The sequence below is a fragment of the Eschscholzia californica genome, unplaced genomic scaffold (genome assembly GCF_041429995.1).
Source record: "Eschscholzia californica isolate CP2 unplaced genomic scaffold, dmEscCali1.0.p SCAF_3, whole genome shotgun sequence".
NCBI lineage: Eukaryota > Viridiplantae > Streptophyta > Magnoliopsida > Ranunculales > Papaveraceae > Eschscholzia > Eschscholzia californica.
In genome coordinates, this window is record NW_028238420.1 from 32,834,266 (window position 1) to 32,848,597 (window position 14,332).

At 37.4% G+C, this 14,332-nt stretch overlaps 2 protein-coding genes across 2 annotated transcripts; both read right to left on the reverse strand.

Annotated features, from left to right (window-relative positions):
- Positions 1-978: 978 nt before the first annotated feature.
- LOC147549641 (Chaperone DnaJ-domain superfamily protein) lies at positions 979-1,359 on the reverse strand. The gene has a single exon (XM_086668358.1). The coding sequence runs from the start codon at positions 1,357-1,359 to the stop codon at positions 979-981; it is 381 nt and encodes a 126-aa protein (XP_086524484.1).
- Positions 1,360-10,448: 9,089 nt separating this feature from the next.
- On the reverse strand, positions 10,449-13,469 carry LOC147549642 (uncharacterized). Its single transcript, XM_086668359.1, has one exon. The coding sequence runs from the start codon at positions 13,467-13,469 to the stop codon at positions 10,449-10,451; it is 3,021 nt and encodes a 1,006-aa protein (XP_086524485.1).
- Positions 13,470-14,332: the final 863 nt, after the last annotated feature.

The window sequence follows — 14,332 nt, forward strand, 5'->3', positions numbered from 1 at the left end:
ATGACCTATAGAAATTTTGTTACTTTATTTGAAATTGAAATTTCATCTCATCTTTTTCCATATTATTGGGTTAATACTTAAATCTGGAGATGATTCTTGATCTTTATCGAAAATGAAGTTCAACACTTGAGAGAGAAAATATTGCAAAAGAGACCAATAAAGAGAGAGAGAGAGTTATCCAGGACAGAAGTCAAAAATGGGGGAGAAGGTGAGAAAAACAATTTACCATATAAAATGTGATAAAACTTTGCACTCTTTTTTCCAACTTTCTTTTCCCGTTGGAAATTGGTTTTATACCTTTTTTTTATGTTTAACAAAACGGCGGAAAATCTATTTTCTTACCAAAATCTATTTTCTAACCCGATTTTCTTGTGTATCAAACAGGCCCTTAAAAGGGAAATCAACAAAAAAGATGGTGAATTGGGTTGCATTTCTTTCATCTCTTACAATAGTAAATCAAATCATCTATGTTCAAAATCAGTCTTGATGGCCCTATTTTTTGTATCAAACAAAACATTGAAGTATTACTGAGAATAACATTAAGAGTATTTAAGACTGTTGTTTCTTTTCTGTAGCGCCAAACATTGCCTAAGGCAAAAGTCAATGGAAATAATCGAATTATTATGATATGATGATAAGAATTAATAAGAGAAAAGGAAAAAAAAAAAAAGAAGCCGATTGGAAATCATCTTGTTTCCTTCCACCATTTCAAAATTCTACTAAATATTTACAGAGGGAATTGCTTTACAAAATTGGGGAAATTGAAAAAGACAGACTAACCAAACACTCCCCTTCTTCACCTCCATTAATCTCATATCAATAGCCTCAGCATACCCTTTGTCTTCCAGTCATTATCAATCGAGGGTTTTCAAGCTCTCTTCCCCCATAGGACATTGAGAATTCTAGAGAGAGAAAGAGAGAAGTAAACCCCACGATCATGAATGACCTACCTAACCTAAACCAGCCTAACCCTAAAAATTACCAGCATTGATCCGTCTCCCACCTTCTTGTTACCCGACCCACAAATATAGGGTTTCCAATTCCATCATCCCATCTCTTCATTCCGACGAGTCGCATGGTAAAATCATAGCGAGCTCTTGCCGTTGGATCGGATAAAGTTGCATATGCCTCATGAATCTCAATGAATTCGCTGCTATCCGATTCAGATGTAGCTGCGTCAGGGTGAATCCTCTTCGCTAGACTTCTGTAAGCGGTTTTGATTTCTGCTAGTGAAGCTGTTTCTTTGACTCGCAGAATCTCATAGAAGTTTTTGGATTTCTTAGCATTGAATCTTGGTAGGGTTTCTGCTGAGGTAGCTTGGATTTTGAATTTGCTTTGATTTTGATTGGGGAAAGACATCGATCGCTGGAAATTGATTGTTTTGGTGAAGGAGGAGGCGGAGGGTAAGCGGTTATGATTGTGAGAGAGTTGAAATGAAGTAGAAGAAGATAGGGTTTTGCTTCCTGCCATTGGAAGAAGAATTTGGAAATCTAGAGAGAGAAAGAGAAATACTACTTTGAAAAAAGGGAGAGAGAGAGAGAAGGCAAGAGTGAGAGAGGGGGGAGTTGGAAGCTTTATAGAGAGAGAAGAAAGATGATATTTAGGCAGGGGAGAGAGAAAGAGAGAGAGAGAGAGAGAGAGAGAGGCAGTGGGCGCCTCCCCTTGTTTTTAGCAGACAGATAGGGTGAAAGTTGAAACCGTCGATGTGAAAAACCGTCTAGAATAAGTGCTGCTTTAATTAATTACCAAACAGCCGGTTAGCATAAATGCTAGTATATGTACAAAAACTTACAGGTGCCATTAGAGGACAAAAGTGGGAGTGTCCTCCGTTCAATGGTGTGAGAGTGTAGGGGTAACTAACGCTGGGGTTATTTTCCAAATGGCCCCATCATTTCTAAGTAGTTTCGGGCGTGACTTCTTAATTTATGTTCAATATTTAGATGATTCTTTTTTTTTGTCGTTAGATATGAAATTAGGGTTTTGAGTCGAAAAACATGCATAATTGGAGATAGAAATTAGGGAATTTGTTTTCTTTTCAATTGATCGAGTCACTCAAGATGGAAAATAGCATAAGAAAGTCAGATGCACATTTGGAATTCTTAGGAGATCAAAGTCATTGGACGTGCATAGTGTTTATGATGAGAAATCAAGAATTTTGCAAAGGCAACCTGAGAGCGAAGCTTTGAGGAGAAAACGAAGATAGCTAGTGGAGGAGAAAACAAAAAAATAAGAGAATCTTAGTCAATGGAAGAACAAAAAGAAGAACAGGGAACTGGTTTTTGATAGTGGGTGAGTCTTGTGATTGCTCTTGTTTCTTTTGAAGGTAAAAGAAATAAGGTTATTGATGTAGTAACACCGAGTCAGCTCAATGCTTGAAGACTGCAAATGCTTAAAGTATGTAAAAGTGTAGTACATACTTAATTTTACTTGCTAAATGTAGTTCAATCATCTTTCGTTTTCGACAACTAACATTTGTGTCTGCATCTTTAGCAGCAAAAGCTTTTTATACTGTTAGCTAGCTTCATCCATATACGGGAACTCCACACTTTAACTTCTGATTGATAAAATTAAACATCATGATATTTGTTTTCTCTTGTTTAATTTATGTGTTCTAGCAAGCTACGAGGACACTTGTTAATAATTAGCCAATAGAGGATGATGTTCGGACGTCAGAGTCTAGGTTGAAGTAGGGAACTTCCTTTCTCTAAGTTATAGAGAGATAAACGATAAGCGGATACCGACTTTATCAGTAATTCCTTCTTTCGGATTAACCAAGATAGACAAAAGATTATGGAGTCGAGGCGAGAATAAATTCTCATTCCTTAAGACATTTTACACCCCCGTAACAGTACCAATCGTTAGGGTGTATGCCTTCGGGATACAACGACTATCCTTTCAGAATTTTAGATGGTACTTCTATATTCTGAAAGCGGGCGAACTTTCGTAAATAATATGAGCTCTTGAGGCGAATAGATCTTCTAGACACTCGGATACTTTCTCTCTTCCTTTTTTAGATATACTAGAATACTTCCCAATCAGATACTGTTTGTTAGAAGAGTTTCTAGATATACTAGAGTACTTCCCAATCAGATACTGATCGTTAGAAGAGAAGAGAAGAAGGGAATGACTTCGATCTTCTATACGCTTTAAGATTATCACTTCACTCAAAACTTCTTTCTTCATTTTTCTAGATATACTAGAATACTTCCCAATCAGTATTCCAGACACACAGAAATACTAATTGTTAGAAGAGAAGAGAAGAAGAGAATGAATTGATTGATGAAAAATGAAGTGAGTTTGGGTTGTTTATATAGGAAGTGAATGGGTATATAGTGTCTTTTGGGGTGTTAGGACACAACTGTTCGGAACTAGGGACCAAACATGAAGTATAACTGAATATTGAAGTCGCTTATAATCTGGGGCGTCGGATTTACCTTAAATATGCAGACAGAACGGCAAGCGTTGGATGCTGACAGAAACGTGCCCAACAGATCAACAGATGAGCCGTTGGATGAAGATCTCGCGAAGTACCGAAGATGGACCGACACGGGGTGAACGCTCGCCGTTGGATCTCGTTGATCCAACGCGTAGCGACAAGTCCCAACATTGTCCCATGATATCCAACACGAGTCCGTTAGATCTCGTGCAATCCCGCGGACTGAACGCCAGCCATCCAGATTTGGACGCGCGTGCTTCGCTCAAACGATCCCCAAAATGATTTGTCCCTTTTGACGTTTTAGTCCTTATTTCAACCGATCTTCGTCCAAACTTTAAACTTGAATGTCTCATTCATTCGGAATCGGATTCGAGTGATTCTTGGCTCTAACTTGAAGAGCTCGACGAGACGAACGCAATGGAGTATTCCGTTTCTGAGTTTGACGAGTCGGGTCAAGCCAAATTCGGCTCCGATTCCAACAAGAATGCCCTGCAATAATTCGATCCCATTTATCTTTGTAAGTTGTACTAGTTTTTTTTTTTTTTTTTTTTGTATAAACCTTTATAAGTTTTACTTCCACACTAACTATTGTCAATTGTTGGCTTCCTGGCCTAAATCGACTTCAACTCTACTCTGACTCATTTAACTACAAGTTTATTAATCGATTTAATTCGTTTGAAGGTGTTGATTATTTAAGCAGTTAAGACTCCTCCGCGCAATTATTTGGTGGTGGGACATTCTCTTAGTCTCTTGAGTCTCTTGGGAGTATATTTTATCTTATACTATAAGGTTTTCGAGTATGCTACCTAAACGATTATTTATTATTATTATTGTTGTTGTTGTTATTATTATAAAGTAAACCAAAAAGAAGGAATACAAGTTAGTTGATGTTCCTCATCAAAAAAAGTTAGTTGATGTATCATAGTACCAATTATACAGGTTGGAAGATTCATTCTAATCAGCTCCAAGACAGAAGAAGATCATATACAAATATCCATTAGAACAAGAATTTGGGTCCCCTTAACTGATATGACATCAAAACCCCTGGCAGCTCTAAAATCTCCAGCCATACCTACTACCTACCAGGGCCACTTCTGCGCCTTATTCCATCTGAGCTTAAAATTAGGCACCTCGGAAAGCTTCTAGAAAGAATGAGATTAAGGTGCTGTTTGTTTTTTAAAATTTTCAGATCTGAAATCTGAATTGGATCTCAATTCAGATTTCAGATGTTTGTTTTTTTGTTTGACAAAATCTGAAACATTGGCTGACTAAATTAGACATCTGAATTGGCTGAATTAAGACCCAGTTTTTTCAGACTTTAAAACAAGTCTGAAAAATCAACCCAGCTGTTGAAAAGTAACAAATGACAAATATACCCCCGCAAAAACCTAAAATTACTCTAGTTTCATCTTCTTCATTTCACCACCACCACCACCGCCGTCGCTGCCACCACTAACACCACCACCACATAACACAACAAAAAAACAAGAGCACACAGTGCCAATCTCAAACACGCCCTAACCACCACCTCAACACCATCACAACAAGATGATGGGCTTTCTGAACACTCTTCGTCCACCACCACCACCACCACCACCACCACCACCACCACCACCACCACCACCACCACCACCACCACCACCACCACCACCACCACCACATGAAGGGCTTGTTAACCCTTGTCGGATCTGGTGAGAGCTATCTTGTCGGAAACCCTTGTTAGATTCGGCGTCAATCTGGCTTTGGCTAATCTTCTACTATAGAGAGAGAGAGAGGGAGAGAAAGAGAGAGAGAGAGAGAGAGAGAGAGAAAGAGAGCAAATACAACAGTCACCACTCCATCAAGCTACAACTTTTGGTCTTCGATCTAAGTCGTTTCTAAAGTAAAATGGGAAGGTACTCGTTTATGCAACTATGGAGGATAGAGAAGGTAACAAGATCTTTTTATTATTATGTGAATTAGGGTTTAGATGATCTAGGAAGTAGCAGCCGGCACTTTGAGAAAGAGGACAGGAGAGAGAAAGGGAAAGTGAAAAAGAGGACAGGAGAGAGAAAGGGAAAGTGAAAAAGAAAAATTAAAGATAGGGTTTTTTTTTGTTTCCTTAATAATATAAATGGGGTTATAAATGTAACTTTTCCTTAGTCAGATTAAATGATTCAGATTTGGAAAACAAACATCTTACTCAACCAATTCAGATTCATCTAATTCAGTTCAGTCAATTCAGATTCAGCCAATTCAGATTCAGACCTTCACAAAAAAACAAACACAACCTAAGTTGATTTATGTGAGGGGACCGTGACCTTGTGATTTCTTTTCTTGTGAGATGTTTTTGTCTCACGAGTAAAGCTTCTAGAATCCCATTACTTTCCTGCTCCATAAGCCGAGACAGAGGAAAAATTGTGTTCAATATCTGCACAAATAAAATCTGTCTCACCGTGAAATGTAAGGAAAACATTTCAACTTAATAGATTTACTTTCAATATGTTAAGTCCCCCTATCATGTTTCGTGAGAGTCAGAGGTATTAGTGGGCTTAACTGCAGTCTGGGTCAACCCACTAACATGTAAAAGAAAACCTGCTTTGTAAAGTAATATTTATCTTCTTTGACTCAAGTGGTCAATTGGGCATCGTAAACGGTGGATGGTGGTCATGAGTTCAATTCCCTCACCTTTGTTTTTAGAATAAGAAATTTACTACTCCTTTATTGAATACAAGGGTGTGTTTGATTTTGGATTCTGAATTAACACTAATCTTTTCTTAGCTAATTCTTCCTGTTACATATACCAAACGCAATTTACATGAAGTTTTGTTTGCACTAAAATGAAGTTTCGACAATTTCTTTTTTATTTCAATTTTTCTTATACCAAATGTAAAAAATTTTCTTATTACGAATGTGTTTGGATCTTGACAGTTCGAGTTCCAACTACAACTATCTAATGTATCTGTTTAGTTTGTCTAGTTTCAATCATATTGTAATCTCGTTGGAACTACGACAATATGTGTCACTGTTTTCATTTTTTATTTGAATTCTTAGAGATGATTTTTCTTGACATCAACTTTCACCCTGTGCCTACTTCAAATCTTGGTCCCGCCACTGGTGAGAGTTGTTCTTTATTTTTGTGTTTTTGGGCCAAGTACGTAATGATTTGTTCGGAAGTTTTATGGATTGTGATGGTTTATCAAGATCTCATGCTTGAGTCAAGATGGTTGCAGTAGATTCTGACTCTACTAAAACTCTTGTTGGTTGGATTTCGTTACTACTCTCCCGCTTTTGAAGGTTTCGGCCATAAATTCTGTTTTGATTCGAAGTATTTCTTTTATGCTTAGATGTTGTTTGTTTTGTGTTTCTCTTTTTCTTGTAGACGTTTGATTCATAAATAAAGTACTGCTTGCATAAATAAGAAAAAAAAATTAATAAATCCTGGAGGAAATCGACTGACCGGAATTCAAGGGAGTGTATAAGCGCCCCCAAAATTATTCTTGGCCACTTTCTCTCTCTGGGCCCAATAGATTGGGACATTCCGAGGCACACAAAATGTGCCAAGAGTGTAGTTGAGCCTGAGTAATTTTTGGGGTGCCTACAGACGCACCCCAGTCTCTGTTTTTCTGATTGAATGCATTATTAATTAAGATGCAAAAGATGGATGGGCAAGATAAGAACTCCACACGTCTGCGATTTTGAAACATGATAGTTTATGGAAACCTATGTAGCATGATAAGTTTGCAAAATAAATAACACAAGTAAACGAGACTATATGTATTTTTAATTCTAAAACAATATGTTAAATAAATTTTGTTGTATATGATAAAAAAAAAAAAATTAGACTGGCTAGAATGCACGGCCAGGCCAGTCTTCCGGGTAAGTGACGTGATCGGACAAGATTTAGAGAGAACAAGTGTTTAAATTTATCTCTTTAAATTCTCCAGTCACATCTCCCAACTAAAATTCAACTGGGATAGTGGCCACAAAGAAAGGTCATTCTTGAAGAAGAATTTGTTGTACCTATAAAACCGCTCGAACAAAAATAATGTTGAAGTGCTTGAACCATGACCTCAAATTCCACAAAACAATCTGTAATGTTCTTAAACTTCTATTTATGAAAGACATCTTTTGTGATATATATTTCTTTTTCTTTGAAATTTGTGGTAGATGATTTGTGAGATGGAAAGTTGAAGGGGAAAACAGAATGGAGTGTCTCTACCACAGGTTCACTCTCTTAGCAATGAGGCCTATTCCCTACCCAGTACCCAACTACGCCACCACCCCATCTATGTAGTTTGTTGTTCAACAATTATTAGGTCAGTAAACACTTCCCTATTTAGTGTACTGCCACAAACCGGTCGATCTTAATATGACTATTTAGGTTCAAAATATTATCATAATAACCAAGAAAACCATCATTTTTTTCTATTAACCAAAAGTTGTCATAATAATATTGATAATGATACATAAGGTTTGAAATAATATGAGAAATTATCATTCAGGTCATTTTCTATTCTTTTGGTTCCCAAAATGCCCTTAAACTTATTACTCTATTTCTGCCTAAAAAACGAGAACCAATTTAGGGTTTGTTCTTCTTCTTCTCCTTCAGCACTTCTTCATCAATCTTCAAACAATGGAATCTGATCTACAAAATTCAGGCCAATCTAAAACGAGAACCATTTTAGGGTTTGTTCTTCTACAAAAATGTGTACGGTATAGCGGCCTAGAGAGAGAGACACAAAGAACAGAAGCCCGTTTTGAATGAACAACAACAACTTTTCGATCTCACTGGTTTTTGGGGGAAAATTCTCCAATCCATCTTAGAGAGAGAGAATAAGACATTGTGTTATACTACTCCACTGGATTTGCTTGATCTCAGACTCGGCAGAGTTAGTCTTTCTCTCTCTCTATCATGTAAGTTTTTTAGTTGGCTCATTGTAACCCTAAATTTTGTTTCTTTGAATGATTTAGGTATTGATTATTTTCCAATGTTCTGTACTCAGATTGACCAATTAAGGATTTAATGCCAATCTCTATCTAATAGGATAATGTATAAATGTTAGTGGAGTTGGGGAAAATAATAATAATTTTAACTGGTTAAGATGATATTCATAGCCATAAGCTTTTAAATTCTTGACATTTAGGGCTTATGATAGTTTACTACTGGAAATTTCTTTACACAAATAGCTATCTTCAATGTAGTTTTGCTGATTAGGTTTTATATTGGCATAATAGCAGCATTCTTTTGAAACTCTTCAAGCATCAAACTTTTCAATTTCTAGAGTTTCAACCCTACTTCCAATACTAACTACAAACTGAATTATGTGTCAAACCGTTAAAGTAGCATGGGTTACTTCAATCATGTTGCTCTATTAACCTAGAAATTTGAAGCCATTAAAGGAGAAAAGGCAGGTTTGGAGTTTGAAATGAAGAAACTCATAGTGCAAACTGAACAATGAAGGAAAGTTGTTGATACATCAGCAAGTGTACTATCCGGAGTAGATATGAATGGGAGAGTTGCTAAGACATGTATGTCAATGGACAAGCAACTCTTTGATGGTGGATATTCTGGTTTCCACCGTTTCATTATTTATCAACGATGATTTTGAAGATGAATTTGACAGTGGAAAACAGAAAGGTTTTGGAATTCGAATGTTCGGCGACTTGTAGAAGAAAAAGGGTCACAAAAAAGCAACTTCAGTATTTCAATCACTGCATTTTTCATTTGTTTCCTATCTCGATTACATCTTTTTAAGGTTTCGAAAACATTTCGCAGCAGTACATTTAGTTTTTATTGTGTTGTTCTGATTCGAAGAATGATACTTTTGTCTGTAAGAATTTAGTTTATCAGTATATTTCTCGTTACTTTGTCGAATCATCAAAACAACTTCGATAGCTTATTCTTTTGCAGTGAAAATTTTGAATAATTTGATGCATCAACCATTTGAGCTGAACCGAGTGGTTCGAACATCTCAATAGTTCTCGATTTGCAAATTGAGTTTGCAAGATATGCAACTCAAGATTATATTTTGCAAATTTTGCAAATCATGTTTGGAATCTCTATTTTGCAGACACATGTTTGCAGTTTACATTGTTGCAAACACGTTTGCATGACAGATTGTTGCAAACACGTTTGCAGAAAAACGTAAAGGAAAAAAACGCCGTTTTTTTCTGGGTTTTTTTTTTGGAAAAAAAAGTATTGAAAGTGGATCTTGTTAGAAAGCTAATGAAAAATCATTTCTAAATATATAATTTTTATAGAAATCCGACATCTCAAACAAAAATTATATCGATTTAAAGTTTAAAGAAAAATAAAACAATTTAGTTACACAAAATGACAAAAATGGGTATTTTAGTATTTGCACACTTTTTGACCTGAATAATAATTTTCAAATGTTTAGTGCTTTTCTACTCATTTTCAATATTATTTTGACCTTTCTAGTAATTACCTCTTAAAACATCAAGGGAAGTTTTATAAGGCCTCCCCAATTTTGTTAGAAGGCCTCCCCATGAACCATTTTACTTGCTAAATTATTACTGAGGAAGGCCTTTTAACAAAAATGAGGAGGCCCTATAAAATCTCCCAAACATCAATTGGGCTACCAAACTCGGTTCTCTACACAAAAAGCCCGTGTTTGGGTTGATATGATCAGATTTGTCGAGGAAAGTGTTAGGGCCATAACCATATTTGACTACATCAAGACCCAACATCACGTAGCTAATATCTTGACGAAGTCTTTTGATTATGATCAATTCAACTTGTTAATTTTGAATTTAGTCTCGACTCAAATTTCTTGCCCAACTTCAACTCGTGGAGGAAACGTGTTGAATAATACTAAGAGGTGCCTATAGCAAAGGACACCTAGAACCAACTATACAAGGAGGACCGGATGAAGGTCTATAAGTTGTTTTTAGGGTTCTGAATTTTTGTATTCCGTATGATCTTTTACTTTTTGGAGTATTCCATATGATCTGAATACTTCCTTTATAAGTACTTTTTTTTTTGTTGAAGAGAAAGCCCACTGACTCCCTAACTACAATTAATATCTAGATTCATAGAGTTCCTCGAGTGCCAAAGTTGTTGCGACCGATGAAGACGTCCCCATTTCGCCAATTTGTCTGCTATCATATTCAGATTTCTCGACAGAAAGGTGAATTTAGTACCCTTGAATGTAGAGATAGTTGCTCCAAAATTGACCAACAATTTTCCCGTTTGCCAATCGATCGCCCGTCCCTTGTTGTTGAGATGATTAATAATATTGATGTTGTCATTTTCGATGTGAATATATTCGATCTTAGCCTCAGCTGCCCATTGAATCGCATTCAGCATTGCTCGACCTTCACATTCTTCTGCTGTCTGTCCTCTAACCATATCTGCCTTTGCCATTATAAAGTCACCGTTTTCATCATGAAGAATCCACCCTATTCCTGCTGGTTCCGTGCATGTTTTGAAAGATGCATCAACATTGAATTTGAGGAATGGTGCTACTGGTGGTAACCACACTTCTTTAGTTGGTTCTTTCTTCCTTTGTTGCTTTATTAAGACAGTCGTGGAAAATTGTTTGATCATTTGTATAACCTGCATAGGATTAGTATCTTTTGAAGATAAACATTTTTCACATCTCACCTTCCATATGAACCACATTATTTTCGCCATCATCGTCATGTTATCCACATCCATAGTTTTCCAGTACATAATCCACTCAATGATATTGTTAAAATTGTCGGGTAGGATTCCAAAATACAGCCAAATAGTTCTAGCAAAGTGGCAATGTAGTAGCAGATGGGTAGTAGTTTCCTGGCTATCACAGAAAAGGCAATTATACAAATTTCCTATATATCTGCCAATTTTATTTCTAACAGGTAAGCTATTAGTGCAACATTTCCACAGGAATAGTTTAATTCTAGGAATGGTAGGAGTTTTCCAAATGAAGCTCCATTCCGTCAGATCGTTATCATTATAGTTCGAACTTAAATGAGTATACATAGACTTTATAGTAAATTTACCTGTATTAGTAAGGGTCCAGATCATCGAGTCCTCTGCATCAGATTGAATGTTGATACTAAGGATAGCTCTACCCACCTCATTATCAAAATAGAGATTTAATAAGTCCACATTCCATTGATTTCCCCTTATAAGATCTGCCACCTTATCAAAGGGGCAATTGTACTGATTCTGAAGAGGTGGTTTATGATTCGGAATCCAAAAGTCATCCCAAATATTAATGTTAGTACCTTTATTAACATCCCAAAAAATGAGATTATTAACCTTCGGCATAATAGCCAGCAAAGATTTCCAAGTCCACGAGTGAGCAGGTTTAGCAGTTAACGGTTTTGGGCTTTTAGGAAAGTATTTAGCTTTAAGGAGTTGAGCCCACGGAGCATCTGGGAATTTGAGGAGCCTCCAAATGAGTTTGCTGAGGAACGCTCCATTGTCCATTATCGGGTTTCGAAAACCAAGGCCGCCAAATTTCCGTGGTCGGCAAATAGCTGCCCAGTTGATGGTGTGGATAGTTTTGGTTTTTCCCCACCAAAAGGACCGTTGAGTGGTCTCCATGCGGTTGCTGATGCCTTTCGGAATGGCAAAGCATTGCATCTGGTATCGGGGAACGGCCGCTGTGATAGTCGAAATGACTATAGAGCGACCAGCTTGCGAGAGAAGATTAGTCTGCCATTTGGACAGTTTATGTTGAATTGGCTCAAGCATGGAAGAGAAAGCCTGTTTTTTCTTGGCGCCAATGAAAAGTTTGGTGCCTAAGTATTTATCAAGAGAAGAAGCTTGTTGGACTTTCAGAGATTTGATAATCATGCGCTTGAATCTATGATGAGTATTCTTGGTGAAGAATATGGTGGATTTGTTGTAATTAATCACCTGACCTGAGACCTCACTAAAAGTTTTGAGGATGAGAAGCAGATTGCTGATATTATCAAGAGAGTTTTGACCGAAGATGAGGCAGTCATCCGCGAAGAGAAGATGATTGATGGTAACCTTAGACCGAGGTATGGTAATCCCAATGAATTTATAGGGGATGTTAGGAGAATCCAATAATCGACTAAGACCTTCCATTGCCAGAGTGAACAGAAAAGGAGATAGCGGGTCCCCTTGCCTAATCCCTCTTGTAACGTTAAAGGAAGGACCTGGACACCCGTTGATCAGAACTGCCATAGTGGAAGTGGCAATACAAGTATGTATAAGCCTAATCCAATGCTCATCAAAACCGAGATTGACCATAATCGATTCAAGAAAAGACCATTCCACCCGATCGAAGGCTTTTGACATATCGAGCTTCAACCCAAAGTAGTTTTTCGACCCTTTTTTTGTACGGTAGGTGTGTGACAATTCTTGACTGATGATGATGTTATCAGTAATCTGTCTGCCCGGAACATACGCAGCTTGGAAAGGCGAGATGATATCAGGAAGGATAGTTTTCAACCGGTTAGCCAAAATTTTGGTAATAATTTTGTAAGTAGTATTTAAAAGACTGATCGGTCTATAATCCGCTGTAGTGTGTGGAGTTTTAGTTTTCGGAATAAGACAAATATGAGTATGGTTGGTAGCTGGAGGGAGAATGGAAGTAGTGAAAAACTTGGTTACCATTTCGGTAACATCGATCTTAACAGTGTCCCAATTCGATTGGTAAAAGAAAGGGGGGTAGCCATCCGCACCCGGCGCTGCTTCGGGCTTCAGCGAGAAAGTCGCTCCTCGAATCTCATCTTCATGCGGAAGAGCAATCAACTTATGATTTTGCGAAACCGAGATCTGTTGAGTGAAAAGGTTAAGGATATTACTAGATCTCGACGGATTCGTGGAAGAAGAAATGTTGATGATATGATCCGTAAAAATGCTAGCAATCTCTGACAGGTCATTACTCCACGAGTTATCATTCTTTTGGATAAAGTTGATGTTATTTTTCCGATTCCTGGTTATAGCTTTGGCATGAAAAAATTTGGTATTTCTATCTCCCATCTGAATGTTCGCAACTCTCGACTTTTCCTTCCAGATGCTTTCTTGAAGATTGTAAGCTTCCTCGAGTTGAGAATTGAGCTCCATAATCAGAACTGAATTTTGGGTCTTCTGAATGGCCTCAACCAGGTTTTTGATCTTATAGTCAATATGCCCAAAAACCGCTTTATTCTAGCGCGCCAGCTTGATAGCAAGAGAATTCAATTTGTTTTGAATGAGATTCACTGATAAAGGCCAATTATCTCGGATAAAATCATATAAAAATGACTTTTTTTTTTGTTGCAAATATAAAAAGGACTTATATTTGACAATTGGGGAAGAGTCTCATTTAACATTGTTTCCTTCAAACACAATACGAATCTTCTAGTTTTGAATATGTTATTTGGGTTAATTCCGTTTTGGCCCCCGATTTGTGACCAACTGGCCGTTTTGGCCCCTAATTGTGTCCGGCAGTTCGTTTTGGCCCCAAAAAATTCTTAAATGGCCCCAAATTTTTTCAACCTCCCAATTCTACCCCCATGGCATTTCTGTAATTATTTTTTTTTTCTTTTTCTTTGTCCACCTCATCTAACAATTGACACATCACTCTGTCCACCTCACCCTTCTTCTCCGGCAAAGGTTGCCGGCCGGAATAAAAAATTCCGGCCGGCCACCTTTACCAAAATAAATTTTTTTTTTTTTATTTCTCTCTTCTTCATCTCCTTCTTTCTCTCTCTTCTTCATCTCTTTCTTTCTCTCTTCTTCTTTCTTTACCTCTCTCTCTCTCTAACTCTCTCTCTCTCTATAACTCCGGCGAAGGGGCGGAGCCCCTTCGCCGGAGAACCAGACCTTCCTCCACTCAAACTCTTCCTCCAGCTGCTCCACAACGGAGAGATGGAGTTCTTAGATGAAGAAAGCAGACCAAGGTTCCTCTTCTCTAAGGGATCATCCTCACCAATCGAACCACAAAC